The sequence below is a fragment of the Pleuronectes platessa genome, chromosome 13 (assembly GCF_947347685.1).
Source record: "Pleuronectes platessa chromosome 13, fPlePla1.1, whole genome shotgun sequence".
Classification (NCBI taxonomy): Eukaryota; Metazoa; Chordata; class Actinopteri; order Pleuronectiformes; family Pleuronectidae; genus Pleuronectes; species Pleuronectes platessa.
In genome coordinates this window covers 25,031,359-25,043,815 of record NC_070638.1, presented here as the reverse complement: position 1 = coordinate 25,043,815, position 12,457 = coordinate 25,031,359, and the positions used below count along the sequence as shown (strand labels likewise).

General features: G+C 40.1%; 1 protein-coding gene across 1 annotated transcript in view; it reads left to right on the top strand.

Annotated features, from left to right (window-relative positions):
* Positions 1-12,457, top strand: part of cntnap2b (contactin associated protein 2b) — a 47,205-nt gene that overhangs the window by 11,348 nt on the left and 23,400 nt on the right. Inside the window, exon 2 of the mRNA XM_053438666.1 lies at positions 10,796-10,906. Within this exon, the coding sequence (XP_053294641.1) occupies positions 10,796-10,906 (111 nt within the window). The remainder of the gene's footprint in view (positions 1-10,795; positions 10,907-12,457) is intronic.

Genomic DNA, 12,457 nt, shown 5'->3' with positions numbered 1-12,457 from the left:
GGAATTGCTTTGTAACACGCGCAACGCTTGGAAAAGCATGAATGACAATGAGTCCTTCGCAACAGCGGCATGAAAAGCCGCAGACGCATTTGCAGAAGCATGCGCCGGCTTTTAGACATTATTTTCTTATTTTCATGTCCTCCTGCTTCACTAGCCATTTTGTACACTTCATCTCAAGCAAGCCCTTCCTTTGGGCTGTTTGTTTTGTATTAGTTTACCATCAGTAGCACAACTATTGAAATGATCAACAGCAGTGTCAGATTGATCAAGGCGCCATGTCATAAAGGCTTTCTGATTTCACTATAGGTCCTCATGGCTGCACTGCATTTAAAAATGGCAGTAATACATCACAAATCGGAAAAGCTAATTTCCAGGGTTCGTACGATCATGGAAAACCTGGAAAAGTCATGGAATTTTAAAATGTGTTTTTCCAGGCATGGAAAAAAATAATCTCCCAAAAGTTTTGGAAAAGTCATGGTAATTTGTTATATTCATATTTTAATGTCGTTCATTTTAGTGATGGGCATAATTCATCGACGATCGATGATCGATGAATTGATCATTAAGAATTTCGTCGATGACATTATTGTTTTATTGATGAAAACTATAGCATGTTCGCTATGTGGCAGGAGGTCAGACATCCGAGTTGCCCTGAACGCAGCACAGCGAGGATGTTAGCAGCTGGAGGAAGCAGCCCGAAGCTAGCCTCCATCAGTCCACGGGAAAGGGAACCCGGACAGACCTGGGTCTGGGTGAGGGGTTCCGGGAGTGAGGGCGTGACAACAGCCGGACTGAGAGGTCGAGAACCGTCAAATCCAGCTAGCTGTCAGCGGCTAGCTGCTCTCAGCGGGGCTTAAGAGTACAGCAGCACATATTTTGAAATGTAACCATTGAACTGATCCCGTTTAACTGCCACAAGAGTTGTTCATCTTGTAATAAAGACCTCAATGAGGAAACACGCTGTGTTTTTTCTAATTTCACTGCATTTTAATATAGCCTATAAATAGTGAATTTTAATATAAAAATATTAATGATTAATCACGATCTTTAATTCTCCCGACGATCGATTAAGACAATTTAATCGAATGCCCATCCCTGTTCATTTACGCTGAGTTTTAAATAATTCATATGCTTTTAAAGAAATATGCTCAAAATATAAGCAGGCATACTTGGGTTTGTCATTTAAGGTATACTGTATGCCTTGGAATTCTCGTTGTTAGTTTGAATGCTACATTTTGTCTCTTTTTCGCGTATACACCGAAATTTCACAAAATGTTTGGTCATGGAAATTTGGTTTAAAGTTATTGAAAAGTCATGGAAAAGTCATGGAAATCCATTGGTCAAAATGTGTATGAACCCTGAATTTCTCTCATAACAGCAGCAGACTAGGACCTTAATTCAGGCTGGAATTTGACTCCTTTCCCGGTCCCCCTTTTCTCGCAAAGCACCAGACCTCTATTTTCGCAGGCTAACCCATTTGTTGTAAACAAGTAAGTGGCACAGTAACTAATTGCCATCTGCCATCTTTTTAATGTCATCATTATTGTCAAGTGCCATGAGGATCTCCTTGTCTATTGCCATAATTGGTCAGCAATCGGTCCGATTGCACTAAATAGATAAATACTGTAGTGATACTCGTGCTTAATGCTGCTTGGTTGATGCACTGATAGAGGAGTACGTGGATAGAAGGATGAGCAGAAAACTAGAGTTCAGCAACTATGAATATTCCCTGTCCCATGATGATGACTGACTCATCAGCTGATATAGATTCTTTAGATCTGTGATCTTGGATCTTTGTGCTGAACCAAGTCCAAGTCTATTACACAGATTGATTCGACGGAAAAAAAACATCACAGTACAAACAAAAGTACCCACCTCTCTGGGTTCATTAGCCGACGATATGATTAACACTGTAGATTTTTCACCATTCTGCTTAAAGCCCCCTTTGGGAATAAAATATTTCTGTTATTTTTATAGATTGAGAACATTGCATTTGTCTAAGAATTTTATAATCCTGCAGTTTTGGTTGTTTTTGTAATATGCACAGAAGATTCTGACGACGAGAAACATTAGTTTTTTTATTTCAGGTGCCGTCCTCTCTGTCGTACTCATGCACTGTATTAACAGCAGCAGCAATGTGTTACCATTCAGTCTCTTTTCTTTATTAATGATATCACTGCTTTGGCCAATAAAGAATCTTTAATTCTTCCCCTCCATCTCACTAACAACCTTGATGTCGGTAACAGTAACAAATCTGTGCTCATGGTTGTGGCCCCCAAGGCTCTGCTCTGGACGGTTGGAGATACCGTCCGCGACATTTAGGTTGAAGCTGCTCCATCTTCCCATCCCCCGATGTCCGCAACCTGGGTGTCACTCTTAACTCCACCCTCTTTTTCCAATCCCACATCAAATTTGTCACCAAATCTGCCTCATTCACCTCAAAAACATCTTAAGACTCCGGCCTTCACTCTCCCACCCTCAGGAACTATTTTCCCGCAAAGCTTCATCTCTTGACAGCTTCGAAAAACTCCTCAAACACCACCTGTTCATTCAGGCCTTTTTGCCTCAGTTAAAGGAAAAGCAGCCGAATCCAATACAACTGAAGATATTAGTCGTTTATCTTCACACGTAAACAATCTACAGAAAAAAACACAACATGCCTCCATACTGCCCCTGTGGTGTCGTTCAAGTCTCCACAAGCCCTGACATTCACAATCAACTTCAAACTAGATCATTTATACCATGTTTTAAAGCATTGATGACTACTGATATCTTCAGACGAGGTGCATTCAGGGACAGTCAGAAATGCTATTTACAGCTGGTTTAGCCACTTCTGTGGACCTTTTAAATACACTGCGGAAATTACCTAATTTTGAGTCTAATATAAATGTCTGGGCTTGCAGATACTTGGATGACACCACAGAAGCCTTGTCTGAATGAGGCTGATCCACGTACGCACGTTTCCAGGTGGGCTTTATAAAGGGAAAATTGCCCTCATTTGTGCGAGTGCATGGTTTTATAAATATAAATCTTTTTTGCGTTTGAGCTATGGTTATGGATCCTCCGTACTGTTTTATAAATGAGGCCCAGTATTTGGGGCAAGAGCTTTTCTCTTCTTAATTCTCTCCCTCTCTGCTTTACCTTTCCTTTTCTTCTGACCAGGACCTTCTATTTCACCAGCAACTTGTTATAACACTATCTGAAGCAGGTGCACAGGTGTTGCATTGATTTCAGATAGCGGAGCTTTAATATAATTTGGCTGCCATGTGCTAATACTCTTCCTGGATGTTTACTTGAGTACTGATTCTGTACAGTTCATATCTGATATCAGTCCATATAGCAAATACACCTCAACTGACAGCTGTCCTCTCAGCCCCTTTCAGAGCTGCTGCTGAAAGGACATCTGCTTCTTAAGCGGGACCCATCAGAGTCAGGGTAGTTTGAACAGATGAGGGCTTTGGTAGTACTTTGAGCTCTACTGATGTCTTTCTTTTTATGTGGATGGTAACATTTGTTATTTGCCTTAAATGACATTCATATCAAATCCAATAAAATTGTATTTGTATAGCCCATATTCACAAATCACAATTCGTCTCCTAGGGCTTTAACATGGTGTGACATCCTCTGTCCTTAACCCTCACCAAGAGTAAGGAAAAACTACTAAAAAAACCTTTTAACAGGGTAAAAATACGTAAAAACCTCAGAGAGAGCCACATGTGAGGGATGCCTCTCCCAGGAAGGACAGAAGTTTAATAGATGTCAGGTGTAGGAAAACATCATCAAGATTATAGTTGTTAGCAGCATTGATGAGGGTAAACATTTTGAAGGCTAACTTCAAGCAGTCCTGCTGCAATCATAGTCTATGGTCAGCAGCCAGCAAGATCATGATCCGCCATCCAGATCGGATGCCACTATAGTCCACAGTCATTGTCCACTGCCGCTTATTAGGATCCCTCATCAGCCGCCGACCTCAGTCGTGGTCCACCACCATTATATGATGCCAATGCGACACAGGATCCGCCATTACCAATACGATCAGCCCGCAAGATATAGAATCCGCCGTACTGGATCCACCATTGCGAACTCTGATGCGCTATCCACAATCGTAATCCATGGTGCGGCCACAGCGGGCCCGGATCTGCGGGCGATAAAGCAAAGGGACTCTGGGAAGGGGTCAAGTCAGTAACATGTACTGATGAGACATGACTTACTTCAATGTGATAGAGATGAAGAAGAGGAAGGAGAAGCTGGAAAGAGAAGCTCCATGTGTCATGTGTCATGAATTCACTTCGCGTCTTAGTGTCATCAGGGTTTTTTGCCTTGTAATCAATGATACAATGATACAGGCCGAACTTGGGAGTACACTGAGGCTCAGGGTAAATCTGACTGGCTACTGGTTTGTATGGTAGTAAGATGAAAACCATGTGGCCCACTCAGTAGACCAGCCATCAATACCCCTATGCCTTTTTAAACTAAACGCTTCCTATTTTAGAACATGGGAAAAGTAACGTTCTGCCGCACTAATTAGCTCTACCTATAAGCTTTATCAAAAAGGAAGGTTTTGAGCCTACTCTCAAACGATCAGATGGTGTCTGCCTCCCGAACTGAAAGTGGTAGATTATTCCACAGGAGAGGGGCTTGATGGCTAAAAGCTCTGGCTCCTACTCTACTTTTAGAGACTTTAGGGACGACAAGTAAGCCTGAATTCTGGGAGCGGAGGGATCTAGTGGGTTGATAGGGTACTAACAGCTCTTTTAAGGTAAAATGGCGCCATATTATTCAGGGCCTTGAAGGGGAGGAAGAGAATTTTAAATTCTATTCTAGATTTAACTGGAAGCCAGTGTAGCGATGCTAATACTGGAGAAATGTGCTCTCTTTTCTTGGTTCTCGTCAGGACACGTGCTGCGGTATTTTGGACAAGCTGTAGAGTCTTTAACGACTTACTGCTGGAGCCTGATAGTAATGAATTACAATAGTCCAGTCTCGATGTAACAAAGGCGTGGACTAGTTTTTCTGCATCTTTTTGCGAAAGGACATGTCTAATTTTTTAGATATTACGCAAGTGGAAAAAGGCTGCCATAGAAATTTGTTTTAGGTGTGAATTAAAGGACAAATCAGGATCAAAGATCACTCCCAAGTTCCTGACTGTTTCATTGGAAGCAAGGGCAATGTCGTCTAGCGCAGCCATATCTTGAAATAATGTATATCTAAGGTGTTTAGGGCCAAGTATTATAACTTCTCTTTTATCTGAGTTTAATAAGAGAAAATTGTGGGTCATCCAGGTTTTTATGACCTTGAGACATTCTCGAAGTTTAGTTAATTGATTACTTTGTTCAGGTTTTAAAGTGGACATATTATGCCCATTTTACCACAGTTGATATTGCTCCTTAGGGTCATAATGAAATGTCTGTAACATTTTTTTAGTCAAAATACCACAAGGATCATTTAAAACAGCACCCTTTTTAAACCTGTCTTAAACAGCCCTCCTCAGATTGACCTGTTTTGAGTGCCCCGCCCCCCCTCTCACCGCCCCCCCCCCCTCCCCCCCTTCGGCAATAACCCACCCCCCCTCTCACCGCCCCGCCCCCGAGGCTGGGGCTGGGGGGCTGGGGCTATGCCATGTAGACAGACTGTGACGTCAATTCTGGTCGTAATCCCAGAATAACATATCGTTTCTGACCACAACAAATCGCGGGAGTTGTTTTTTTCCAGAGTTTTTGGGACGGTTAACCCAAATTAACGTGTAGAAGCACTACAAGGTGGAATTTTCATATTATGTCCCCTTTAATGACAAGTATAACTGGGTGTCATCCGCATAGCAGTGGAAATTTACAGAGTGTGTCCTGATAATGTTTCCTACTGGAAGCACATATAATGAGAATAAAATTGGGCCGAGCACAGAGCCCTGTGGAACACCATGGTTAACTTTGGTGCGCACAGATGACTCATCATTAATTTGCACGAATTGGGAGCAGCTGGGAGAAACTCACACAGCTGATTGACTACAATTTTTTCTAAGATTTTAGACATGAAGGGGAGATTAGATATTGGCCTGTAATTGGCTAAAACCTCTGGGCCTAGGGTGTTTTTTTTTTAGAAGGGGTTTGATTACAGCTATTTTAAAAGACTGTGTACATAATCTGATGATAATGACAGATTGATTGAACGAACTATCAATTAGGGGCAGAATTTCTTTAAGTAATTTTGTCGGAATCGGATCTAAGATACAGGTTGTTAGTTTAGAACCTGACATTATTTTGGTAAACTGATCATGGGTGATCAGAGAAAATCTGTCTAAATAATGGGTAGGATTCTCAGCCGTTTCTGAGATTTCTGTTGTTGTTAGGGTATTGGTGCCAATTGAGGGCAGGAGATGGTTGATTATATTTCTAATAGTTAGAATTTTATCATTGAAAAAGGTCATAAAGATATTGCTATTTAGGGATCGAGGAATACTGGGTTCGGTGGAGGTGTGACTCTCTATCAGCCTGGCTACAGTGCTGAAGAGAAACCTGGGGTTGTTTTTGTTTTCTTCTATTAGTTTTGAATAGTAGGCAGCTCTTGCTTTGAGGAGAGCCTTTTTATATTATTTAACACTATTCTTCCAGTCTATGAGATTTTCAACATGGTTGCTGGAGCGCCACTTCCTTTCTAGTTTTCTTGATAATTGTTTTAACTCATTTGTCTGGGAATTATACCACGGAGCTAATTTACTATGTTTGACATTTTTCATTTTTAGAGGCGCTATTGAGTCTAATGTTAATCGTAATGAATCTGCAGAGCTATCGACGAGGTGGTCGATCTCAATGGAGCTCGGGTTTTTAAAGAATTTGTTGTTTATATCTACGGATAATACGGGTTTAGATGTAATTGGAATTAATTCCTTAAATTTAGCTACAGCACTATCAGGTAGACATCTAGAAAATTAATTTTTTATTAGTGGCATAAATTCAGTTATTGAAAAATCGAAGGTTCTTAAATTATGGTCTGATAGAACTGAATTGCGTGGAAGTACTGTTAAATGTTCAATTCCCGACACCGTACTATAATACAAGGTCAAGTGTGTGGTTGCAGCAATGAGTAGGTTGGTGAACACACTGACTGAAACCAATTGAGTCTAGTATCGAAATAAATGCTACGCTAGGGCTATCTTTATTATTGTCAACATGAATATTAAAGTCACCAACAATAATAATTTTATTGGTCTTTAGGACTATGGTTTGATAACAACTCAGGGAATTCCGTTAAAAATTCGGTATAAGCCCCCGGAACATGGTAAACTACAGCAAATATGATTGGCTGTTGGTGTTTCCTGGATTGGCGTGGAAGACTAAGAACAAGATATTCAAATGAGTTTTAGCTTAAAAATTAAAAATAGCAGCAACTCCACCTCCACGCCCAAATTCTCTGGGAACCTGTGAATTTATATGACTGGGGGAGTAGATTCATTTAGACTGACATATTCATCAGGATCCAGCCACGTCTCAGTGAGGGACAATAAATCGATGTTGTAATTGGAGACTAGTTCATTAACTAAAATAGCCTTAGTTGACAGTGATCTAATGTTTAAAAGACCACATTTAAAAGTCTTAGTTACCTGTGTTGTTTCAGAGGTTGTTTTAATTTGTATTAGATTTTTGTGTGGAGTTCTCGCTATGTTATTGTTTAATTTCAATAATTTCAATCCAACTTCAATTCTATCAGTCCACAAAATGTTTTCCAAGTAACATTGCTGAGTCAAGTCATGGTGCTTTTGGGAAAACTTCAGGCTGAAAGCAATGTTTTTTTGGATAGCAAAAGCTTTCTCCTTGGTGTTCTGCCATGGACACCCTGCTTGTTCAATGTTTTTTGTATTGTTGACTCATGAACAGAGATGCTATCCTCTTCCAATGATTTCTTGAAACCTTTAGTTGTAACTTTAGGGTCCTTCTGTACCTCATTGAGGATTCTGTGTTCATTCTGTGTTCTGTGGAGTCATCTTGGCTGGGTGCCCACCTCTAGGGAGACTTGCCAAAGTGGCAAATAGTCTCTATTTATGACAATTTATCTAACTTTGGATTGATGGATGGATGGAAGAAGTCTTTTAGATAACTTTGTAAACATTTCCAGCATTATTGGAGAGGCGGTGGACTAGTGGCAGAAACTTGGACTATGGGCAGAAAAGGTCTCTTGTTCGTCTGTAGTTCGACTCCACGGAGAAACAACAAAAAGACGAACCTGGATTGATCTGTCCAAAAATCCAAGAGGATTCTCCCTACCCTGTCTAGTGCCCCTGAGCAAGGCACCTTACTCCCCCAACATCTGCTCCCCGTGCGCCGTACATGGCTGCTCACTGCTCTGTGTGTCCTGCACCAGATGGGTTAAAATCAGAGGTTAAATTTCTCTACAGTTGCATGAGTGTGCCTGTGCATGTCTGAGCATTTGTTTGGGACAAATAAATGTATCTTAATTATGCAAATCAGCTGCTCTTGATCGTATCAGCAGATACTTCCTCAGCATACTCAAAATGTTTGAGTGGTTTTTAAAAGTCAAAGTTGCTCATACCCACACCTCCAAATTGGTTTCATTTATTAGACTCCAGGTTTGCTAACTTCTGAAAGCAATAAGCTTTTGCTCAAGTTAATCTATGGTTTCACATACTTTTTCATAAGCTATGCTGTAAATGTTTGAATAATGTTTTCAAAAAGAACAATGCAATTATTTGTTTAAATAGTTAAAACTAATTGACAATTATCAGACCATGACCATATCATTTTATTCCCAAAAAATATACATAAATGCGTGTTATTCCAAAGGGTTCAAATAATGTTTCTTTTCACTGTAGGTCACTTTATATCCAGATAACGTATCATCACGAAAAACACATTTCTGATATAAAAGGTCAATGTGGAAAAGTCAAATAACTATAACATACATAACCCAAGCCCTAAATATTAGATTTGTGTCCTCTTTTTATCTAGACTCTTGTATAAAATATTAGTTTTTTAACAATGAAAAGGTAAATGGAAAAGAAAAAGTGCTTTTTAGGTACAAGCTATGCAATTTGTCCAGGCTGGCTTTTTTGCTGACACAATTCAGAAAAACAGACAATTTGTCTATATCACGTTCACTACACTACATGCTTGTGTTGCATTGATGCAAATTTCCTGCCTACATATGTGCTGTGCGGAAGAGGGCAAGCGCTGTTCAAGTTACAAAAATGATTGCGGCAAAGACATTTGTGACACAATTAAATAAACGATAGAGACTGTTTTGCATGTTCACACAATAAATGACATCAAATATCATGCAGCCCTAGCTAATACTAACAAAAGGATGCACTGGAGGGACAATAGTGTTTATATTAATATCATATAAATGAAGAACTTGTATTCTTCTCAAAGAGTAGAGCTGTTGTTAAGGTGTTGAGGTTGTTTTCCAGGTTCTTTGTTGGGAAGATTATCACTTTCCTGTTTTTTTTTAACTGCTTAATACATGCTTGGCTTGTTGTTTTGTGATGCATATGAGGAAGCTCATTACCATGCCCTGCACCTGTCACACACACACACACACACACACACACACACACACACACACACACACACACACACACACACACACACACACACACACACACACACACACACACACACACACACACACACACACACACACACACACACAGAGCTCTGATCCCTCCCCCATCCAAGACTCCATGCAAGAACAAAGACTCAAGGACCAACATACACACACCCACAAACACACACAAGCTGTCTGCCTTCTGGACCTGAGTCAGGACATGAGCATCAATATTGTAGCAGTGTGTGTTAAGGTTCTTTTAAAGAATATTTTGAGAGTATCAGCCTTTTTCTGCTTGCAGAAATTAACTATGCATAATTGCTCAGCAGCAGTGACCTAATTATAGACACCAGCAACATAAAAAAGTTAAAATTACATTTAACATGATACAGACATTTAATTCCAGGTCATTCTCCGCACTTTCTCCGGATGAGGTGCATGTGTGAACAGAAATGTCAGAGTTAGAGTCTCCAGATGGCTGCAGATTTTCTCTGCCTGGAACCCTCTTATAAAGTATGAGGAAATCAGGATAATCTGTTGTGAGTGCACAGCTGCATAGTGTTATTGGTAAAGCAAACATGAATTGGAATTACAAGGACTATTAATTCAGACACAAAGACACTCTTCCTGGGTACATTATAGATGTTTTGATATTTATAGATGAAGACAAAAGTCTCTTGAAACATAGATTCATAGTCATTTTGTTTCAATATCATATTCAATAAACACAGACAGAATATAAAATGTGATGTATATTTAAAACATCAGATACTAATAACTGATAATGTGTCTATAATGGAAAATAAAGATTGATCAGTTGAGTGTTTGATATCTGCTTAATCAAACACTCTTAAGACAAACTATCAATAATCAAAGATGGGAGCAAGAGAGTGAACCAAGTTCACCTTCAACCGTTGCAAACTGATCCGTTTAGTTTACCATTCACTAAAAATATGAGCATGTTCAATGAATGGGGCTCTTTTAGCTCATTCATACACAGCACTGAGCATGTTCATTAATCTCCCTATATGATCGCTAACATGGTGATGTTTATAAGGGTGGTGTGTGCTCACAATGTTGACCATCCGAGATTAGTAACTTCATACATTTGCTAACAATTGCTTATCAGCACTTCAAAAGATACAACCGTTGATTTGTCTTTAGTTGATATTACTAAAACCTTCTTTACTTACCGGAAAACTAATCACTTTGTCTGTTTTTCATCTCTCTGGTACAGGGAAGTGTGAGGACAGTTTGGCCACTCCTCTTCCCTACAGCTCCCTCAGCAGTTCATCTGTATATGCCAGAGGATATGGAGCTGGTTATGCCAAACTCAATCGAAAACAAGGTATGCCTTTGCAAGAAGTATTGTGTTGTCCCTACTATTGTGTATGTACATTCTAAAAGTTATTGGTTGATATTCAGATAAAGCACAGTAAAATGTTTTAGAACACTCCTATTTTTCCAGTTTATTATTTATTTACATTTTTGCAGTTCAAGCCCAGTGAATATATATGTAGATGAGCTGAAAATGTCTAAGGTAAAGAAAAAAGTTTAGGTCACCAATAACTGACAATCAAGTAAATGAAGCCAGGAATTTGAATGCAAACTATTCACACAGCATCATTTACCCATTTTTTTGCCCGAATACGAATACATTTATGCTTGGCGTGGATGGCTCCAGTCTTTGTATGTCCCCTGGATCAGCCAAGCAGAATGCTAAGATAAAACAGGGAACATGTGCAGAACCCCCCCAGTGGGCATAGCAGGCAGGGTACATTTGTTCATGATCCTTTAAACCACTCTGATGCCAGAGTTAGTCAGTAACAGTGATATGATCTCACCATTGTGGACAAATATTGTTTGTGCAGCTTATATCGGGAAGGTCGTTTCAATACCTTCTGGGTGCAGGAGCCCTGGAGTGTCAATAGGTGACACTTCAGGTTATGGGTAAGTAAAAGTGCTGAGCTACGGAAATATAGTCCAGGATCCAGATGCTCTAGGGCACAGGGTCACTGTTCATTATTTGGCCAGTGTCGTGACTGTCTGCATCGTGGCAGCAGCACCCAGGCCCAGCATGCTGCTACTTCTTAAAGAGTGACCGTTGTGATAATCAGCTGACCTGGTGATGCTCACATCTCTCCTGCAGCTGGATGCCACCATGTCCACCCTCACAAATGGGATGTCATTATACAACATGTTTGGTTTGACAGATGTGCTTTCTGATCTTTGTAAAGCTATTCTTCTCTCTGACAGGTTTAGTAACCAAAAATGACTATCATCTGGAATTTAGGATGTCTACAGTTTATGTAGTTAAGAAGTAGAGTTGACTACTGTAATCCCCTTGATACCTGGACTAGATTAAACGGATAGTTCACCCTAGGGCTGCTCGATTATGGAAAATAATCATAATCACGATTATTTTGGACAACATTGAAATCACGATAATTCAAACGATTACTTTTGAGTTTGAAATCATGATGCATTTATTCAGTATTTCTCTTCAAAAAACACTTTGTAACTGAGAACTTTGAAATTTCCCCTTAAATTAGTTTTTCCCCATCTGCCCCCCCCCCCACTATAAGCACACAAGCAGACAGACAGAGTGAGAAAGAGAGGGGTGGGGGATGGCTATGAGGACCATCATCATTTACCCTCGAACCCCTACATGGAACGGGTTAAATACAACAACAAGCAGAGAATCGCGGGGCCGCAAAAAAATTCCACTCATTATCGACCCACAACTTTGCCTATGGTGGGGTCGGGGAAGTGTTTGAGTCCACAAAACACTTTTCGAGTTTCAGGGGTAATCGGCGCCATAGCCAAACCACTTCAATCATAAAAAACTACAGAAAAACATAAACCTTTTGATGAAAAACAGCTCCTGTTCTGTCATCCG